At 39.5% G+C, this 22593-nt stretch overlaps 1 protein-coding gene across 6 annotated transcripts in view; it reads right to left on the minus strand.

The window, feature by feature from the left end:
- The window catches only part of IRF2 (interferon regulatory factor 2), a 130687-nt gene that overhangs the window by 20446 nt on the left and 87648 nt on the right, over nucleotides 1-22593 (minus strand). For all 6 annotated transcript variants that reach the window (XM_072625667.1, XM_072625663.1, XM_072625662.1 and 3 more), the window contains 4 exons: nucleotides 16936-17035; nucleotides 16064-16240; nucleotides 15747-15793; nucleotides 12343-12460 (listed from right to left, as the gene is read on the minus strand). In XM_072625667.1, coding sequence (XP_072481768.1) covers nucleotides 12343-12460; nucleotides 15747-15793; nucleotides 16064-16240; nucleotides 16936-17035 — 442 coding nt within the window. The remainder of the gene's footprint in view (nucleotides 1-12342; nucleotides 12461-15746; nucleotides 15794-16063; nucleotides 16241-16935; nucleotides 17036-22593) is intronic.

The following is a 22593-nucleotide window of genomic DNA, read 5'->3' on the forward strand; positions in this document are numbered from 1 at the left end:
CATGCTCCAGTGGATTAAAGCAAACAGAGGTTAAGTCACTTGGGTGCCCAAGGTCACACAGCTAGGAAGCATCTTAGGCTAAATTTGAACTCAGGTCTTCCTAACTCCAGGTCCAGGGCTCTATTCACTATGCCACTTAGTTTCCCTCTTACTGTCTATACTATTCAGCATTTAAATCAGTACACTGCTTGGTGACATCTCTTACCTTGGGCTTTCACATGGTTAATGCATGTGACATTAGTTTGCTTTTCCTGTTCCAGTCAGTAAGTCAATAAGCATTTATTAAGCACCTACTGTGTGCCAGTCACTAAGTTAATAAGTCAGGGATACAGAGAAAAACAAAGAATAATTACTCCTCTTAAGGAGCTCACAGTCTAATAGTATAAGACTTCTGTCCCCAGGGACACTCCAGTTCCAATGAAGGAAGGAAGGAAGGAAGGAAGGAAGGAAGGAAGGAAGGAAGGAAGGAAGGAAGGAAGGAAGGAAGGAAGGAAGGAGGGAGAGAAGGAAGGAAGGAAGGAGGGAGAGAGGGAAGGAAGGAAGGAAGGAAAGAAGGAAGGAGGGAGGGAGGGAGGGAGGGAAGGAAGGAAGGAAGGAAGGAAGGAAGGAAGGAAGGAAGGAAGGAAGGAAGGAAGGAAGGAGGGAGGGAGGGAGGGAGGGAGGGAAGAAAGGAAGGAAGGAAGGAAGAAAGGAAGGAAGGCAGGAAGGGCTAAGAGCTAACACAGTTCTTTCCTTTCAGAGTTGGTATTATAGCGGACCACAGGGGAGTATGACAGTTGGAGATGCTGCCTGAGCCATAGAGATTTAACATTTTGTTTCTTATTAAGTATTTTCAGAGCTTCAAAAACTCTGCCAGCCCCTGGACTCCCTTTTCATCCTCTCTAAGAACATGGTAGGTAATTACTTCAATTCAGTTTCCTCATCTATAATGCCAAGGGAGCTGAACCAGAAGACGAGTTCTAGAAGGCTGAAATACTGACAAGGCCCAGAACACCAAGGGCCAGGGTGGAAAAAACTGTGTTTGTGATTTTTAGCTTACAGTCTGGCTACCTAATAACAACTTCCATTTAATCTCTTTGAGGTCAAGTTACTCAAAGACTGTGCGCTACTTCACACACACACACACACACACACACACACACATACGTATACACGCACACATACATACACACATGCACACACATACACATGTACACAGACACACACACACACACACACACACACACACACACACACACACACACACCCCACATACCCCCTTGATGCACACGTCTCCTTTTTTTTGCTGAAGCAGCTTCTGGAAGACTTCCCAACTACATGTCAACACACCAGAAAGGGTGAGTCACATTTTCCCAGTACTTAAGCTGCTCTTGGCTGTATTTTCAGCTCTTTTAGAAGGTGCATTAATTCCTCCATCATTGCTATCATCAAGTACTTACAATGCACAGCACTGGGCTGGCCAGTGTAGGAGGTGAGGGAATTATATGTGGCTCTTACACTTCTAAAATAACATACTTGTGACCACATATGAAAATGGAGGAAGCTAGGGAGGGAAATGGATAGAATGCTGGGGTTGGAGTCTGAAAACTGGAGTTCAAATCTAGCCTCAGAAGCAAACTAGCTGTGTGACTCAGGGCAAGTCACTTCACTGTTATCTGCATCACTTTCCTCAGCTGTAAAATGAGGATAATAATGGCATCTGCCTTGTAAGGCTCTTGTGAAAATTAAATGACACAATATTTATAAAGTCTTTAGCACAGTGCCTGGTACATAATAGACAATAAGCTTTCCTTCCTTCCTTCCTTCCTTCCTTCCTTCCTTCCTTCCTTCCTTCCTTCCTTCCTTCCTTCATTCCTCCCTCCCTCCCTCCCTTTCTTCCTTCCTTCCTTCCTCCCTCCCTCCCTCTCTCCCTTCCTTCCTTCCTTCCCTTCCTTCCTTCCTCCCTTCCTTCCCTTCCTTCCTTCCTCCCTCCCTTCCTTCCTCCCTTCCTCCCTCCCTCCCTCCTTCCCTTCCTTCCTTCCTGCCTATACAGCCACATAAACAGCTAAAGAAACATACAAATAGGGAAATTGCAATAATCTACCACCATAGACAAGCTCCTAAGTTGCTGGCTTATTATGCTAAAGGGTACTTAGGGAATTAATATTAATAATAATAAAAACTCGAGTTTCTCTGAAAGGTTGTTCTCTGCCCCATGACTAAAACTGCTAGTGTTTCACCTTCTTGGGACTCTGGGCTCCATTACAGCAATTTCTTTTCAGACATTCTAAACAAGGTGTTGCAAGGATTAGAAAAGACAGAAGGGGAATTTCAAGGAGGGCAAACCCACAGATTTTCACAACCTGTGAGAAAAGAAAACATTGTTCATATGAATGAAACTTTATCTGAAAAGTCACTGAAAAGAAATTATAATGAGTCACCTTTATTTGGTACCTAGGATTCTCTCCTTCCTCATCTCTGCCTCCTGGTTTCCTTCAAGCCCCAGCAAAAGCCCATTTCTTATGAGAAACTTTTCTTGATCCCCCTTAATGCTAGGACCTTCCTTCTAATGATTATCCCCAACTTATCCTATATATGGTATGTTTGTACACAGTTGTTTGCATGGTGTCTCCCCCATTAGACTGTAAGCTTCTTGAGGGCAAGAACTGTCTTTCACTTTTCGTTTTACCCCCTGGTCTTAGCACAGTGTCTGGCACATAGTAGGTGATTCATACAGGTTTACTGACTGGTTATTGTTTGTCATTTTCAAAGAGGAACAAAATGACATCACCATGTTGGAGTTAAGGTACAATGTGTCCAACTGTGGCTGATCAGACCAAGAAGAGTTTGGAATGCTCTACCACAGGTTGGGCACAAATACTCTTTATGAACATTTGGAATAGGGATGTCTTAATCTGTGCATCTCACATTTCTTGCAAGCTAATGCAATTCTGTTTTGCTCATAGAGCACAGAGCCTTCTTTGATCCAGTCACACCAGGCTGAGCGGTCCTATGCCCATGCCTTTCCCATGTCGTGCAATCAATCCAAAGTTTTTCTGGGAGTCTCTGAGGGTGCACTTATATTGCTTCCCCTGACCACCAAGTGAGCACTTGCCTTTCCCAAGTTCCCCTCTAGAAGACTGATTGACCACTTTGGTTACTTTCTCACAACTACAAAACAGGGTAGGTAGGGCAAGGGCTGTTACCCCAATTTTCAAATGAGGAGACCAAGGGACAGAAATGATAAGCAATGAGCCCATGGACACAGAGCTAGCAAGTGTGGGGGACATATATCTCCTGAGGAGATGGGCTGAATTGGGCTGTCTAAGTCAGTTCTTAACATTCTGTGGTTCCAAGTCTACTCTATCAAACTGTCTCCAAACCTCACTAACTAATTTTCTAAAAGGGTAACTCCTGCTTTATCAACGGTAGTTGATTTTACATGATACCCTGCTTCAGAAGGTAGAACTTAACCACCATCTTGTAAAGATATACTACACCTGCTGCCATATACAACAAAGCTACCAGTCCATACGTACTTGCTAAGTACCCTCTTATGTCTCTAGTACAGTATATTTAAATGAATTCGTAATCACGTTGAGGGGAACCCCTTCAACAATGCAAACCATAACCCATCCAGGACTGCCCATTCTGTGGTATTCTTGCTTATGTCCTCCTATACAACATGACAGAGAATCCGCTAGAGGTTCATCCTTTTTTTCTCCTGACATTGTGAGGATATAGGCTATATAATGGAAAGAAATTTCTTATGATCTCTTAGAATCAGCAGACTATACGAAATAGCCCCTCAAAAGTTGTAGAGCTGTAGATTTTCTTTTTTCATTCAGGCAACAAGGTTCAATGAATGTGATTTGGTAATCCCATCACTATATGGAGCCAAAATCACTGATCACTCTGTTGATGGACTTAACTGAACTGGGCTTTGAATTTTTTTTGGTTTTTTTTTTTTTGGTACTATATCAACTGGTTTTCTAGTAATGCAGAGTAGATGCTTTTCCATTGCAATTTGTGTGTGTGAGCGTGCGTATGTGTGTGTGTGTGTATTCAAGACTGGGGTTTGGGGTTAGGAATGTAGTCTGTGGCATATATTCAGTCCTCATGTCTTTCCAGAGCTCCAGTCTTGAATCTTCAACCATTTGCTTGACTCCTCCACGTGGATAAGCATCTCAAATGAAATATTTCTAAAACAGAACTCATTCTCCTTCCCTCCAATACCACCCTTCTTCCTACTGACTGCTTTATCTCTATTGAGTCACAAAAGCATGGTATCAAGGAGTCACTTAATTTTTCATCCTCACTTGCCCACATTCTCATCCAATCAATTACCAAGTCTTTTCAGCATGACTTCCTCAACATCTCTCTGGGCTCTATCCCTTTCTCCCCACCTACATAATCATAACCCTAGTGGAAATTCTTAACATTTTTCCCCTGAGATTATTTCAACAGCCTCCTAATTTGTCTCCTAGAATCCATTCTTTTCCTTCTCTAATTTAACCTTCACCTAAATGCCAACTGGACGTTCTTAAGGAGCAGGGTTGGCTATTTCATTCTGCTGCTCAAGATCCATCACCTTGGCCTCTTTACTACTATTGTCACATTGATAAAACTGAAGGTATAAAGATAAAGCAATTTGTCCAGATTCACACATTTAATAGGTGGCAAACTCTGGATTTCTATGCTGCTATCCAACATTGATTTTGGGAGAGTCCACTGGGTTATCTAAACTAAAACTTACAGCTTTGATATACAAAAAACAACAACAACAACACTGTGACAATTACATGACCTAGATTACATGGTCTCAAGGCCAAAGGTTCCTTACCCCTAACCTAGGTCCTAGTTCTAAGTTCCATCATTCCACACCAGCAGTGTGACCATAAGCAAGTGTATTAACACCCTTGAATTTTATTTTCCTCATATCTCAAGGTCAAGAATAGTACTTGCTACCTGCCTCATGGGATGATATGTGATACCAATACAACTTTAGAGCTAGAAAGGACCTTCAAGAAAATTTAGTCCACCCCCTCAGTGAAGAGACTGTACTCCCTAACTCTCATCACAAAAATCAGCTAGTGAGTGAGTAGAGCTGGAACTGACTAGAACCCAGGTCTGTTTTTAGAACCCAGGTTTCGAGACAGAAGAGAGACTTCAGAAGTCATGTACTCCAATGTCCTCATCTTCCCACATGAGGAAACTGAGTCCCAGAGAATTGAAGGGATTTCCCCAAGATCACACAGTTAATAAGAAAAGTTGAGCTCTGAACATAGGTCCATTGGCCCACAATCTGACTTATTTTCCACAGTACCATGTTGCCTCACAGATCAATGAAAGAGAAATTGCAGCTAGGTGGAGCAGTGGATAGAGTGCAGGGCCTGGAGTTAGGGAGATCTGAGTTCAAATCCAGCCTCAGACATTGACTAGCTGTGTGACCCTGGGCAAGTCACTTGACCCTGTTTGCCTCAATTTCCTCATCTGTAAAATGAACTGGAGAAGGAAATGACAAACCTCTCTAGTATCTTTGCCAAGAAAACCCCAAATGGGGTCACAAAGAGTCAGATACCATTGAAAACAAAAGAACAAAAACAATGCTATTTTAGAAAGGCTAGTGAGTGCCATCCATTTAAGTCAACTCATTAGTGTGTTGAATATCTTAATTTCAATGCAGGTCTACACAGTGAGGGAGAAATTTGTGGCCTGTCTCTTGTTACTGGAAAGACAGCAAAGCTATTTACATAGCTCAAAGTGAAGATGGAATGAATCATCCCAGGCTGTTTTGAGTTCCCTACCACAGGAGATCTTCAGGCGAAAGTCAGAATATTGTAGTATGTAGTATTGTATGAAGACCCATGAAGGAGAAGTAGCCTATGCCTGTGGTTCTTACTCTATGGAGTACAACCTATTGCAAGGGCTCCAGCTATTAAATGTCTCAATGTTATTAAAAATGAGTCAGTTTAACAAACGAGCAAACATACCTTCTAGAGACAATAATGTCACACACACACACGTGTATGTGTGTGTGTGTGTGTGTGTGTGTGTGTGTGTGTTTGAGTCTATATCTCCAACCATCTCCTCAGGTGACTTGGATTAACATGAGTAATAAAATCAGTAAGTTCACAGGTCCTTAAAGCATTGATGCGAAGCCTCTGTGACTTGCACCGAAGCTCCTGGATTTGTTTGTGCTGTTTCACGTGTATTCTGACCTTTGTTCACTAAAAAGTTATCTTTAACTCAAGCATTTTTTCAGTGAATAGGGAGAGGTAGGCAGCAGGAAGTTCTCTCACTTGTCCTCAAAGAAGCCAGCCAGCACTAAAGGGGAGGGTTAGGGGCTGGGAAAGGGGGCATGGTGTCTTTGTGAGGAGAGTTTGAAGCCTCGATAATAAGTACAGCTACCACAATGAGAGGGCAGATCTGGGAGCTCAGCCAATGGGCCATTTTCTTTGCTGCTGTTTGAAGTTCAGTCTCTTATATAAACACTTGTCTTACGGTTAAATGACTAGCATTTGACTCCTGGCAAAGATACTTTCTAGATGTGAGACTCTGGGCATGCCACCTAAATTCTTTGTGATTCAGCTTCTTCATCTATAAAATGGGGATGATAATATTACTAACACCCTACTTCATGGGAGGAAAGAACTCAGGAAACCTTTAAGCATTCTCTAAATATGAACTGTTATTATTTAAAAAGACTAATTTATCAATTTTTTTTGACATAAGCAATTTCTTAAAATAACAGCTAAACTCCATTCACCAAGGCTCCCAGTTTATCAAGGATGACTTAGCAACTTAACACTGAAAACGTACACTTATCTACAATACCAGGCTTTCTGGCCAAAGTCAGTCCTTCAATGAATTTCTCATCAGTTGTAAACAGATAAAAATGAAATGAAAGTGGGAAGATTTTAATTAGAAGAGTTTTAAAATATGACACAATTGTCAAAATGTACTCAAAAAGAGAACCAACTTTTTCTAGATGCAACAACCAAAGGAGATGTTATATTTCTCTCCTCTGCCCTCATGCTCAGCAAAAGGGCCAATAATGGTTCTGGTGTCAGAATGACTGAACAGGCGGAGGTCTGCAGCAGGTAGACTTTCTCAGGTGGTGGGCCAAGCCTCCATTTATATTCTCTCTCTCTCTCTCTCTCTCTCTCTCTCTCTGTCTCTCTCTCTCATCACCACCCAATTCTGTCCAGGAATGGTTCCGCCCCCCACTCAAAATGTTTCCATAGTTTATGCCTTTGATTAAAGACATCTGTTCTAGAATTACAATGGTGACTAACCTCTAAACTGCTATTTAAGTCTCTTGCTACTTCATGCCTGGAAGGCTCACTGTGAGAAAGGAATCCACAACTGCCTTTTCCTTGCCTTATGAAATCGGGTTTTCCATATTGGGGGAGGGCAGAACTAAGGTTTCATTGGCATGATAAATTCCCAGTTTCTCAGTAAAATAACTCCCTCCACTAATGTGAATCAGTACCTATCTATAACTCAGAGGTTTAAGATCATGCATACAGTATGAAAAACAACCCAGAGGGAATCCTAATTAATTACTAGTTAACAAAAATGATTCTGAGATATAGAATTCAAAGTGGCAGAACACCGTATGAGGGTCATTTTAGCCAGCCTAAAAAATTCAGATGGAATCCAAAATAAATCCCAGGGTTCTATCAGTTCCCCATCTGGTCAATGGTTATTTCTTGTACTATTTCAACTATTAAATTCAACAAACATTAATTTCCTACTATGCACATGGCCCTGTGCTAAGTTACTGGGGATACGAAAATGAGTCAGGATTGTGGAGTCCTAGCTCCAACATCAAATTTCTCTATGGCTTCGTTTGCTTACTTATAAAATGAGGTTAATAGTACTTTCACCACTGGCTTCATGGGATTTTTGTGAGGAATACTCTGTATATCTAAAGTTTTATATAGGTTTTATAAACCTAAAGTTTTATATAAAACAAAGTTTTTTAATATATATGTTAAAGTTTTATATAGATGCTTATATGGATATATACATATATATATGCACACACCTATTTACTTTCTTACTGAAATAACCCATGATCTTCTATAGCCAAGCTATTTGAAGAACCTTCTGAATCAATGAGATCATAGATTTCATTGGAGCATTTTTAGTATATAAGCATTTGTACACACACACACACACACACACACACACACACACACACACCTGTTCTTAAGGAGCTTCTAACCTCATAGAAGAGAAAACATGCACAAATAATTATCTTTACAGTGAAGAGTGAGATCTGCTCAGGCAATCACTTTCATGTGGGGGACAGGCAGGAGGGGCAGGGGAGTTATAATGAACTTCTCTCCTTGCATTTCAAATTTTCTTCTTACTGGGCAGTGGGTGAGGCTGCGTGTTATCTCTGTAACACAATGAGGTCATACAGCATGGCCTCACTGATGTCAGATAGAATGTGCTTAATTTTTCACCTCTGCACCTGCAGAATTTTTACACCAGACCAGGGAGAATTCAAGCATGGCTCAACAAAAGTGCTGCTATATTGGGTAAGATGCCAGCTGTGCAGTTTCAAAAATTTGCCCACCTACTTCCCCTTCTACAAAAATTGAGCCATTCGGGGCTTAACTTTAAAAAAAATACTTTTTCTGGGGTCTGACATGGACAAGTTTTCCCTGTAATTGTAACACTTCATAAAAAAAAACAGTTTGAAAAATTCTTCTCAAAACTCAAAGGCAATTCTCCTCCTTGGTTTGCTTGGACATGGAAGATCATAGGTCATTTTAGTAAGAAAGTGTATTTGCCCCTGGGTTAGAGAGTGAGGGAGGGGGAGAGGGCACCCACAGGACAAGTTAGTGGGCTGTTTATATGATTATAGATGGCTTTGTCCTTGTCTTTTCTCCTGTGAACGGCGCAAGGATAAAATACACCACAACTGGATCACGCTAGACATCTGTCAAGACAGTGTTCATGGTATCTAAGAGAGGAAAAGCACCTCAAAGGTCACTGAGTCCAGTGAGAAGGAGCTCATTGCTGCCCATGGAAACCTGTTCCCTTTCTGTACAGATTTGCTTATTAGGAAGTTTGTATAGGGTCTAGAAGGGACTTTCAGAAGTCGCCTAAGTCCAGCCCCATTATTTTACATATGAGGAAACGAAGGTCCAGAGGGTTAAATGAATTACTAAGGCTCATTTATCACAGCATAATGGAATTTGAATCTAATTCTCCTGACTCCAAAATCTAGTACTCTAAGAACCACAATGTGACCTGGAGTAAATTACTTTAAAAAACTGTCTTCAACATAATGAAAAGCATTTTAACTCCAAACAGAGGTGGCTTAGTGAAGGATCAAATGAGATAATTCTATGAAAATGCTTTAAACTCTATAAAAATGCAAAGTATGATCATTTTAATTGTTCCTAACTTTCTCATATTTTGAGTTCCTCAAAATAGTGTATGTATATATGCTATGTATGCATAGATATATATAGTGTGTGTATATCTTAAATTTGAGACAATCAATAAATCAAAATGTCAGCACTGTGGTAGGGATGAGAGACAGAGACAGAAAGAGTCAGAGATAGTAACACAGAGACAGAAAGGAAGGGAGAGAGACAACATGAAAGACAGAGACAGAGGAAGGGAGAGACAGGGAGACAGAGTAAAGAAAGAGAGAATAAAAGACAAAGAAACAGGAAAAGAGGGAGTGAGAATGAGGGAAACAGAGAGAGAGGAAGGAGACTGAGAAAAAAAGACGGAGATAGTGAGAGGCAGAAACAGAAAGACAGAAACAGAGAGACGGAGAGAAAGAGTGAAATCCAAAGAGAGAAAGAAAGGGAGGGAGTCAGAATGAGAGAGAGAGAAAAAGACAGAGAGAGATAGACACACAGAGAGAAACCTTTCTCTCAAAGAGACAACATTTTATCTGGGAATTTTAATAGCTTTAAATGACCCAAAGATGAGGCAAGAGACAGCCCAACTCATACAGAAACTTGCTATTTTGTAATTATTATTAGTTATTTACAGTCAGAGAACTGATGCCTGAAGTGAAATTGGTACCAATATTTTTTATTTGTCTTTGGCATAGCAGTTTATGTTTCTGCCATATGAATCCTGCTATTTATGCCAATCTTTCATTTATTCCCTTAACAAGAAGAATTAATAAATTCCTGCTTTTTTGAAAGGTGTTACTCAGGGTGCTAGGAGCACAAAGACACACTCAAAATGGGCGCTTCCCAGAACAATCAACTTTATAATAAAATTTTCCTTTGGAGAGTTGATACAAATGAAGCACATGCACTTACAGGTCTGTCTTTCTTTGGTTAGGGGTTTTGTCTAAGATTGAAGCATTTCATAAGCAGTGAAATAATACTGGAAAATGATCCAACCAGTCCAATGAGAGCCAAGCACTTTAGCAGCATGGGAGAGCTTGTTTTAATGAAAGGGGTAAAAAGGCAGGGAAAAAGGAGACCAGGCAGGGACAATCTGGTAAGGATGAACCAGATGAACTCAGTAGCCAGAAGGATAACACTATAATGAGGATGATGGAGATGGGGGAGGCAAGGGGCAGATCACTACATGTATCGTTGTTAGGGAATCTCTTAGAAAAATGTAAAGAAGCAGGCGGGAAGGAATCATCCTTATCTTTGGTGGAAAAAAAATGAGAATCAAGGAAAATTATACACCATCTACAGGGTGTACCAGGGACTGACCTTTCCTTCCAAAAGAAATGAAGAGAAAAAGTTGCCAGTTCACCCCTACCTAATTGTGCTTCTGATCACGTACTGAGAAGCAGTGATGAGTGGAAGACCCAGAGTTGGGAGATCTGGATTCAAATCTGGACTATATTACTGGTTCGGTCTCTATCTACATCATTTAAATGGTGGCCTCTCTAAGCACTGGTTTCCTTATTTGTCAAGTGGGGATAAAAACAACTTGTATTACCTACCTCAAAGGACTGCTATGAAGAAAGTGCTACGTAAATGAGTTATCATTACTCCCAATCATCTCCCAGCAATCATCACTTCCCTACTCCTATAGGAATTTACCCACCCTAAGCAAGAAACAAAAATATATCTATCTGTTAGGTAAAATGAGAATCAGACTTCATGGGAAGTGAATAATCATTTCTATAGCCCCTACTAGTTGCTGGGCATTGTGCAAAGAGCTTTGGGTTTTTTAACCAAAAAATGTGTGTGTGTGTGTGTGTGTGTGTGTGTGTGTGTGTGTGTGTGTGTGTGTATTCTCATTCAATCCTCACAACCACCATTCAAGACAAGTACCTTTATTGTCCCCATCTTACAGTTGAGGAAACTGAGGCAAACAGAGATTAAAGTGACTTGCCCAGAAGTATCTGAAGTCAATTGGAACTCAGGCCTTCCTGACTCCAGACTGAACACTCTATCCACTGCACCACCAGCTGCCTTAGACTAGATAAATGCTGAGATTTCTCCTCCTCTAGATTTATGATCCCGTAATCCTAAATTGTCCCAGAGAGATGGCCTGGGATGGTTCTTTGTGGGTCCCTTTAAGAAAGGCAGTCATAAGAACTAACTTTCTCACTAACCTTTAGTTTACTGAAGACCAAAATGGTCTTCAGTAAATTAGGAAATTTGGAATTAGTTAATAAGGAAATTTGACTTCTGCTTTGGAAATCTTCCATGACCAGAAAGAATTATTATTGCTACTGATTTACAGATGGGGAAACCACTCAGAAAGGTTCAGGTATCTGTCATAATCCAGTAGCTCTGTGTCTCAATCTCTTCATCCATAAAATGAGCATAATGCCTGACTCTGTGCTTGGTGCTTGATAAACAGGTGATGTGGGGACAAAACAGGAATATTCTTCTTGTTATCTTATTCTCAAGTGAAATAGCACCATTGAACAGGTACCTAGACAAAGTGCGATTGAGAATAGCTTCTCTGGTGACGTAGAAAGTGCAAATGAAGTGGGTTTGAGTGCTGAAATTCTCCGAGCCTCGAGACTATCAATTTGAAAATGGAGGTAACAATTCTTGTCCTATGAACAAAATGCCTAAAACTTGAAGAATTCAGTAAGTGCATGATTGATATTCACACTCTTCAGACCACACATATAGTATACTTTGTTAGTTCTGGGCACCATGTTTTAGGAAAGACATAAATTAGGCCATGCAGGACTCCACCTGGGATGGTAAGAACACTCAAAATGATGCCATATGAGGATAGGTGGAAGGAAATGGAAACATTTGTATGGGAAAGAGAATATTATGCTATTTCAAGTCTCTCATCTCACTAAGTCAAATCCCTCCACTCTGGAGCTGGATGTTGTCTAGGCTTGTATATTACGTGTGTAAAAATGTAATGTCAAAACCATCTTACCTATGATATTTATCGTGCTATCCACTTCATTTTTTATAGTTGAAGTCAGGACCGCGTATTCAGGAGAAAGCTCACTTATTCCATTACTAAGCCCAAAAGATGACTCAACTGGTTCTTGCTAGGAAGAAGAAAAGGGGGAAAAAAGAGTTGAGAATGCATCCTTGCCCTGTCCTCTATGCCATTTTCTTAGCTCAAATTCTGCAATCTGCCAGATTTCTTTAATGTTAGGACTGTGTTAGCCTAGTCGATGCTGCTCCTTGCCTCCATAGGTCAGTTTGGATTGGATGGGCCTGAGTGAGGAGGGCATGGCTCGCTTTCTCAACTTTCATCATTTTGTTCAACTGTGAAATAATATTATTGCCTTTGATCCGCTTACAGAACAAAAATCAATTCTATAGTTCAGAATTGTCACTCTAAGTAGAAACGTCTAAGTCGGAAAGACTCTGAGGAATGGAATGCCCCGAGGAATTCAAGGCACCCTTTCTTCTAAAACCACCCACATTGAGGTCGCTCCTTGGGGTTTAATAAGGTTCACTGCATACATTTCCCCCTTTCCCCCACAATAGCCTAGGAGGTGGGTCCTGAAAGGATTATCATCACTACCGATTTACAGATGGGGAAACACTCAGAGAGGTTCAGGTATTTGTTCAGGAACATCCAGTTAAACAAATGTGGACTCACACCTTCCAGCTCTTAGCACCTAATGATATTAAGTTATAATCACATAACACCAAAGTCTGACAAGGGCTTCATCTCTCACCAAAAATCTCAAGTGGCAGACAGTAGAAGTAGTATTATTTCCATTTTACAGATAAGAAAACAAACCAGAGGAGAAATCTAGCTATTAGCATAGTGCCTGAAACATAGGAGGCACGTAGTAAAAATAAATAACAAATAAATTGGTTTGCTCAAGGTTGGTAGAATTAGAATCAAGATTTGTATTCAGGACTTTAGACTCTCAAATTCAAGAACCTTCCTACCACTCTGCACTGTCGACAACATGCCATCTTTCTAAGAGTTTATACTATGTAAACGTTCTAAGAAAGGGTCGTCTTTCTATGACCTCAAAAGTAGAAACTAGACTAAATGAAGGATTATTCTCTGAGACTGGATTTGCTGTTCTGTGACACCATCTCTGCTGCTTTGATAAGTCTGGCAGATCACTCAAAGTATCTGGTAAATATAGCATGGGCCAATCACTCCTTAAAATAGACTTGGAGGGAGAGAAACAAGCCCAGAAATCCCAAAGCTATTAGATCTTATAAAAATGACTTCCTTATATGTGCTTTACCTTATTACACTTGGGCTGCCCCTTGAGGACCGTTCCTAAAATTAGGTCATGATTTCATTTGTATGATTATTTTCTCTGTCCACTCATATTATAATCCCTCCATACCTCAGTAGACAGTCATTATGAGTTTCTGGACAAAACAATTCATCACTTGGGGGTCAACTTTCTGGTGAGGAGACAGTCTTTTGATAACTCAGCTCTACTGGTCCTCTGTTGAGAGGCACATTGGATGGTTTGTCCTTGTAGTAATTCCAGGTAAAGGAGAAACTGCTAAAGTCTCTGCTCAGCTGGCCAGACTTTTGAAAATTCAGAGTCACAACCTGTGTCATGACAGAGCCTAAAAGGACTTCCTTAATGAATGATGATAAAAAATGTAACTTTTCTATTTAAAGTTATGAATACTTGACTTAATCAAAAACACATCAGGATGGGAAGGTCTATTCTGAGTTGCTGTTTGGTTTTCAGAAGGGCTGGCTTCATAAATTCTACAAAGATCCATGAGTTTTTGCATGCTAAATCATTTTGATTTAACATTTTTACTAATTTCAGGTAACTATAATGTGGAAATTATACAAGAGAAGAGAAGGAAAGGGACAAGAGGGAGAGAAAAGAGAGAGGGGAGAGATGAGGAGGGGAAAGGTAGAGAGGGGGAAATGGGGAGGGGAAGCATGAAAGAAAAAAAGAAGGAAAGAGGAAGGAAAAGGAGTCTGCAAAGGCAACGTGATCTAACTTGAAGAGCTTGACTATAGTCATGCACATTCTTTACCCAAATGACCTTATATTTATGTATCTGTATACATGGTGCATTCTCTCATGGACTGTACGGTCCTTGGGGAAAGGAAATGGCTTGTTTTTGTCTCTGTATCTCCCATGCATAGCATGGTGTTTTGTAGGTAGAATACACTGAAGAGATGTTTGATAAATTAAATCAAGAGAACAGAGACAACCATCAAGAGACCTGACCCCCTCCCCCAGCATCTCCCTCACCCATTAAGAAAGCAAGCAATAAGATATTCATCACCCCTGCCTTCTGCTTCTTTCCAACTGGATGTCACCTCAAGCTCAATATGTCTAAAATCATCTTTTCAATCTAATGATGATTCAGGAAAACTGGTCTTATTCTCTTACACACAACACTCCATCCACCATCTCAAAGTCTTTGCACTGGCCATATGCCATGCCTGGAATATCCCCCTTTCTCATCCTCACCTCCTAGAATCTCTTCTTTCCTTCAAGACACAGGTCAAGCATCACCCTCTGCATAAAGTCTTTCCCAATCAACTTTCAACTGCTCTTGTTTTCTTCCCAAACTTGTGTTGAACAACTCTGTATTTATTCTGCATACACTTGTAGGTTTTTATGTACTTATCTCTCCTGTTAGAATATAAGCTCCTCAAGAGCAGGGACTGGGTCACTCATTCTATTTGTCACCCCAGTGCCTAGCACAGTATCCATCACATAATCGGTGATTAATAGAAATGCTTGCTGACTCAGTGATTGATTGAGAGCCTTTCAGCTGACTTGCCTGAACCCAATCTCCTCCCTCCAATCTGTCCTACATACTATCATGAGACTAAGTGACCTCAAATAAACCTCTGTTCAAAAACATTCAATGACTTCCTATTTAAGTCGGTCAAAGAACCAAAGAATTAAAAGGTAACTAGGAAGCTGACATGGCTGCTTTCTCCCAATGCGGTCAACCTTTCATGACACCCCTGACAACCAATCTCTGCCTAGCTAGTGGTAGGGCATGTAACCCCCACAACATGAATATTTTTGTTTCTTTTTTTTTTTTTCATTTTTACTCCAATGATCTCCCTATCAGGCCACTACCCTCAGGTGGTTTAAAAAGCACTTTCCCTCACAACAATCCTGTGATACTGGTAGTACAAGTATTATTACTATGCCCATTTTAAAGATAAGAAAAATTGACACTCAGAGAAATAGAGTGATTCATCTGTGGTCTAGAGCCAGAATGTGAATCCACATTTTTTGATTCATGAAAAAAACATAAATGAAAATGCACTACAGACAATCCAGTTATCTGTGTTTATGAAACACTCATTAAAGTGACTGTCACACTGTTCTTATATTTTTAATAACCAAAAATTACCTTAATGTGCTTAACTCTGTCTTCTTTATCTGTCTTTGTTTTCTTTCCTGTAGTGACAAAAGGTAATTTTATTATAATCCAGGAAGGATGCAGGTATAAACATTTCTCTTATGCTGAACAGGTTTGGCAGTTCTCAGTGGACCAGATTCTTTGATCCGTATGGAGGGAGATAAAATAAAGGTGATTTTACATCTGCGAGTTAAGAGCAGAAGATTCTGTATTTAGAACGGTTATGGAAGAAAGCTATGGTGTATATTTTGAGACTGAGGGCAGGTACTTTAGGAGTCCCCCATGAGCCCTTGAAAACCCTTCTCTACCTTTCTTAGAAGGTCTTTCAGATAACGGTAGCATCCTATAGACCCTGAAGGCATTGTTTCCTTTCTTTATACTTTTATCCTTCACTTCTTCAATATCAGGCAAGGAGTTCATAGCACATCGAAAATTCGCCTTCCATGTTTTTGGATCTGGTTTATCTACTCCTGGTTGATGCTTTCCTAATGTGGTAGCAAAAGGGAAAGAAACACAAACAAAATTAAATCATCAATAATAGTGGGCATTTATACAGAGTTTTAAGGTTTGCAAAGCATGTTATATAGATTATTTTGTTAGATCCTCACAACAACCCTGTGAGGTAGGTACTATTTTATTTCCATTTTACATATGAGGAAACTGAAGATGAGAAAGGTAAATGACTTGCCCAGGGTCACACTGCTAATAAGTGTAGGGGGGTGCAATAGGATTTGAATTCAGGTCTTCCTGACTTCAAGTCCATCTTTCTATCCACTATACCACCTAGCTGCCTACATATGACTGCCCTGGGATTGTTAACCAATCAGGAATGTATAAGATGCATGAAATTTCTGATAATTTTTTTTGGAATCCACATTAAACTCAAAGTCATTGGCCAGGATGGATGACTGTTGACTGTGACCAGAACACTTTAGCACTGGAGATTATGTGAAGTCTCTTTATAAGGGCACTTTATAAGGGCTAAACATAACATTTCTTCTGGGTGATGAAGCACATGCCCCATGTAATCTGAGGTGTCTGGGATTAGATCATTGGATTATTCGCAGATATTTACATGAGATCAAAGTCCAAGATATTTTGTGATTTATAATGATAATGGGGAACATAGCATATCATCCCCCTGGTCACACACCCCAGAAAATAAAGGGTGTTTTCATACCTGTGTGAATTGCCCAGTTCCTAAAGAGAGGAGCATCTTTCTCAACATCCCACCCATGTCGTGCAGCATGCATCCAAGGGATCTGAAAAATCTTCTTCTCCTGGAAATTAAAGTAAAGGAGAACTACAGCCATCAATTTTGGTCCACAATTTGAACACTATCCTAAAATCACAACTGCTTAACTCTCTATTTTTCTGAGAATCTCTTACTGTTTTTCTGGTTTACTCCTAGCAACCCCAAATACTCCATACTGCTCTAAACACATGTGACACCCAGAAAACAAATTGCAAGAACATTTCAAATGAGGATTGATGCTAGATGGATACCAAATGCATGTCTGACAGAGTGGAACGCATTTCATAGTCAAATGCAAATGGTTTTTAGACTCTTTGATGTTTAGTACTATCTGTTTACTTTTCTTTCCTCTAGCACACATCACTGTAAGATGACAAAAATTTCAATTTATTTCATCATTTGTTCCCAGAACCTATAGAAAATCTGATATGGGATCCAACGAAGCTTGATGATTACAAGAGCACTTAGACATGAAAACCAAAAGGAGGATAGCAAATAGAAATGATTTGGACTTTCTCTGCCATTATTTCTATGACAATCTATTCTTGTTACTGGTAACAGTGGACCAATTCCTTCTGGACTCTAATATTTTAGTATCTTATGGGCAGCAGGGGGAACTCAAGAAAATGAGTTAGGAAAAACAACTGAGGAGTACAGAGAGAAACACATCCATACGTACATACATAAATTAATGCTAGAAATGACACAATTTTAAAGGAACCTAAAGATCCACTTTCAAGAATATCTCAAAGAGAGAAAGACTACAAATGAGTGGAAAAGATTGCAGATGATATAAATACCAAACAAACCAAGAAGAACTGATACATGTGCCTACTTTCTCATCTCTACAAAATCTTTATGAGTCTTTGCATCTAATACAGAAGAAAGAGTGGCTCTTCCAATTACTAGTTGTGTGAATTTGGATAATTTTTCACCTGTCCTTTCATCTAAAATAATGAGTGTATTAGATCCTTTCCAGCTCTAAATCTATGAGCCTGTGTGTTTCATGAAAAGATAAGAAAGGAGTAAGTAGGATTCTGTAAATAATTCTATAAAATGGACCAGAGGATAATAACTTATTTCTATTCAGTCATTTCTCAGTCATGTCTGACTCTCTATGACCCCATTTGGGGTTTTCTTGGCAAGGATATTGGAATGGTTTGCCATTTCCTTCCCTAGTTCATTTTACAGATGAGGAAACTGTGGCAAACAAGAGTAAGTGACTTGCCCAGGGTCACACACCCAAGTGCCTGAGGCCAGATTTGAACTGAGGAAGATGATTCTTCCTGCCTCTAGGATGAGCATTCTATCCACTGCACCACCTAGCTGCTCAAGGATAATAATATTTAGGGCTAAAGGAAATTGGAGATTTATCTTCTCTAACATTTCATTTTACAGATGAAAAAATTGAAACCCAGAGAGCCTAAGTGATTTTTCCCCAGGTCACAGAGGCAGTGAGAATTTATCAGGTACTTGAGATAAAGTCACATAAGATGTGCTTTCCTAAATAACAGAGACCAGGGAGATGGGTGAGGGTATAAGGGATGGAGAAGAACTTACTCATTGCAAGACAAATTAGCCTTCAAAAGATCACAATATACTGAACCAAATAAAATGAAATTGGACAGAGACACAAATAAAAACTTCCAATTTCATTTTTTTAGATAATGCAAAAGTTCAAAAGTGGGGATGGGTAAAAGAAGTCCACAGTGGAAAAAACAGAGGGTTTTAAAAACATTATTAAGAACATTTTTTGCATTTAAAAAAATTTAAACATTTTTGCTTAAAGTTTTAAGCCCCAAATTCTATCCCTTTCTTTCTCCCTTCTCTCTTCCCTCGCTGAGATGGTACACAATCAGATATAGGTTACATATGTGCAATTATGTAAAGCATTTCCATATTAGTCATACTGTACAAGAAGACTCAAATAAAAGAAAAAATTAAAGAAAGAAAATGAAAAATAGCATGCTTTAGCCTGTATTCAATCAATATCAATTCTTTCTCTGGATAGTATGCTTCATCATGAGTCCTTTGGGATTGTCTTGGATCATTGCATTGCTGAGAATAGCTAAGTCATTCACAGTTCATTAAACAATATGGCTGTTATTGTGTACTATGTTATCATTCTGTTCACTTCACTATGCATCAGTTCATGTAAGTCTTTTCAGGTTTTTCTGAAATCATCCTGCTTGTCATTTCTCACAGCACAATAATATTCCATTACAATCATATACCACAGCTTGTTTAGCCATTTTCCCAACTGATGGACATCTTTTGATTTCCAATTCTTAGCCACCACAAAGAGAGTTGCTATAAATATTTTTGTACAAAGAGGTCATTTTCCCTTTTTTGGATGGTTTTAAATATAGACCCAGCAGTGGTATTGCTAGATCAAAGAGTATGCAGTTTCGTAGCCCTTTGGGCATAGTTCCAAATTTCTCTCCAGAAAGGCTGAATCCGTTCACAACTCCACCAACAGTGCATCAGTGTTCTAGTTTCCCCACATCACAAGGGAAGTTTTAATTAACTACAGTCTCTATGATGTGGCTGCTAAGAGAAAGCTCATATAAGCTTTATGTTTCCTTTAAAGTAACCTTGTGTTACTGATGATCTTATTACTTCCTCAGATTTAGAGCTGAAAGGGTCTTTGGAGATCACTGATTCCAAACCAGCATTTTACAGAGAAAACTAGGGCAAGTTCACTGGGCTCAAATCTATTCTGCCTCTGTCAGACAACTTGGAGCAAGTATATTATGAAAATAGCATTTAACACACAGATTAGCCTTTTCCCTTTGAATTTTCACTACAACATAACTATTATTGTATTATTTTTCATTTTACTTGGTGAAGAAAATTTGCCAGAATGAGGAAATCACATATAGCTCATTTCTTCTGTCTACAACATATACGGAAATGCTTGCTTCATTTGATATTTAAGTTTAGATGTTTTTAATTAAATAACTTTTTTTTTTAATTCATTAGTAATTTCCACTGTACGCCTCAAATAGATTATGGATCTATAATCATCCTGTGATGTACTCTGAATTCACTCTTAGAATAGTTGCTGCCCATGTTCCCTCTTTCCTGTCTCACCATCCTCTTTATCACATATAGGGGGTGCCCAATCAGGGATGTTCAAACCATATCAACCAAAGCCTTAATTAGCATTTGAATCTAAGTAGAATCTCACTGCCTCCAAATTCTGTGTTTTCAGGACCCCTATAAGACAATGGAAGCCACCCTTTCATTATTTATTAGCCTTTGACTACTCAACCACAATCACACCTAATGTTCAGATCTCAGTTTTTAAAGGTGGGGGTAGGAGGAAGATTAGTTATGAGGTAGTATTAAAAATAGTAGGGAAATAAAACAGAGGGCTCTGTATAGCCATTTGACTGAAAGATGGAAAAATGAATATGAGATTTTGTTCATTTGGTTATCAAAAAAAAGCGTTTGAACAAAATATCATATTCAGCAAATGCCTCATTCTTGGAGGTGTGACTGGAGCACATGTTAAGATTATGGAAGAATTCTTTAAAGGCTTCTTTCAGAGAGATGACTTTGTTCAGTGAGGCTGTGTATCCAACAGAGTATTGGCTCGCCAAAGGTGTGTCCATCACTGTCAGAGAGGATTCCGAACAGGAAGGGAATTCTGGCAAGGTTATCCAAATATTTCAATTAATGGTCCATGTTATGGTCAAATGCATGAATCCCATCCCCCAAAGATGGCAGGGCCTCCTCAATGGCATCCACATCTTTAAAAAAGATTGACCTAACAACAGGAGTCTAGATTTAGAACTGGAAGGGGCCTTAGAACACCATCATGCCGAGCCTTTGCAGATGAAACCAAATGGACAATATATTAATGTAGCCTAGAGGTTTGCCTGAAGAAATACTCTACTAAAGGGCTGATAACTAGCATGCTTTCTCTTGTGCCATTATCAGAGATAATTTTTTTTAATTTACCAGACTTGTAATTTCATGAGCATAGGTAGCTCCTGATGAGAAACACCATCTACTAATCCAAATCAGTCCCTTCTCTTTAGCTTATGGCTTTCAGGAATAGTTTGTGCCAGATAGCAATTAGGACAGCTAGGTTGTGCAGTGGATACTGGAGTCAGGAGGACTTGAGTTCAAATCTGGCCTTGGACACTTACCCTGTTTGCCTCGGTCTCCTCATCTGTAAAATGAGCTGCAGAAGTAAATGGCAAGCCACTCCAATATCTTTAGTAAGAAAACTCGAAATGAGGTCACAAAGAGTTGGACATAACTAATTGACTAACCAATAACAATTATTTAGTAATTAAGTCCCTTGTCCAGGGTCACACAACTAATATGTGTCTGTCTTCTTAGCTCTGATACCAGTAAGCTCATTATCTATTGCACCACAGAGGCCTGCTATGAATCTTACCATAGACTCATGAGATCGTATTGGTAAGGTCACAGATCTATTAATCAGAGGACTTGGATTCCAATCTAAATTTTGATGCTTACTAGCTGTATAACCTTGTGTAATTTATTTCACTTCTCTCAGAATCATTTTTAAAATGGGGACATAAAATTTACATTATCCACCTCATAGATATATAGATAGATACCATCTGTAAATTTCAAAACTCCATTTAAAATGCGTTACTGTTATTATTGTTCAAAGAATACACAGACTAGGTAGTAGAACGTTTCTGAAAAGCCTTCATCAGTTTCTCATGATACAATGGAAAAAGCCCTGAATTTGGAATCAGAACACCTTGGTATAAATTCTACCACTGATATCTTTATGTTTGTAAAATTAGGGGAGTAACAGAAGGTTACTGGGACTTAGTTTCCTCAACTGTAAAATGAAGACATCACACTAAATCATTTCTAAGATGTTTTCCAGCGGCAAATCTACGATCATCCTGCCCTGTATACCTTGGGATGCAATAAGAATTCCAAACTTGTTTGAGCCCATGGAACTAGGTATGGAGATTATAAACAGATAAACTGGAAACAGGTAAGATCACAGTGCAAAATGGAAATAAACGAAATTACTATCAGTTAGTTCCTTCAACAATCAGGGAAGGCTCAATTGGAAGCAATTAGGCAGCTTTCTTTTATTCATTCTGTCACACATATCTGAATAAACTATCCCTCCACCCTGATCCCCCATCTCTGTCTATTAAGTCTTTTTCTCTCTTCAAGGCCCAGATCAAGTGATACTTTCTTCTCACCTTCCCCAAATACTCTCCATTCCTCAGTTTGTCATAGTTTGTTTGAATTCCGTTTTTCCATAGAATCTAACAGGGAAAGCCGGGCACAGACCACCTGCTACTATGAGAAACCCTTCCCCATTCATCCCCTCGCTTTGGCTTCAAGACCTGAAGCCAAAACAGAAGTCATTTGGGATTGTGGAGGGGGAAGGAGTGAGAGAACCTATTACCACTGAGGCTATCCTTTCCCCCTTGCCCTCTCCCCTAGGACAGGCAGCCCCAAATCCATTGGGGTTATTTGACCATTCACAGGGCTTCAAAGAGATGAGAAGTACCAATTCTATTCCACCTAGAGCAATGGAAAACCACTAGGCTTAACATCTGTCTTGCTTCT

The sequence above is a fragment of the Notamacropus eugenii genome, chromosome 7 (genome assembly GCF_028372415.1).
Source record: "Notamacropus eugenii isolate mMacEug1 chromosome 7, mMacEug1.pri_v2, whole genome shotgun sequence".
In the NCBI taxonomy this organism is placed as follows: Eukaryota; Metazoa; Chordata; class Mammalia; order Diprotodontia; family Macropodidae; genus Notamacropus; species Notamacropus eugenii.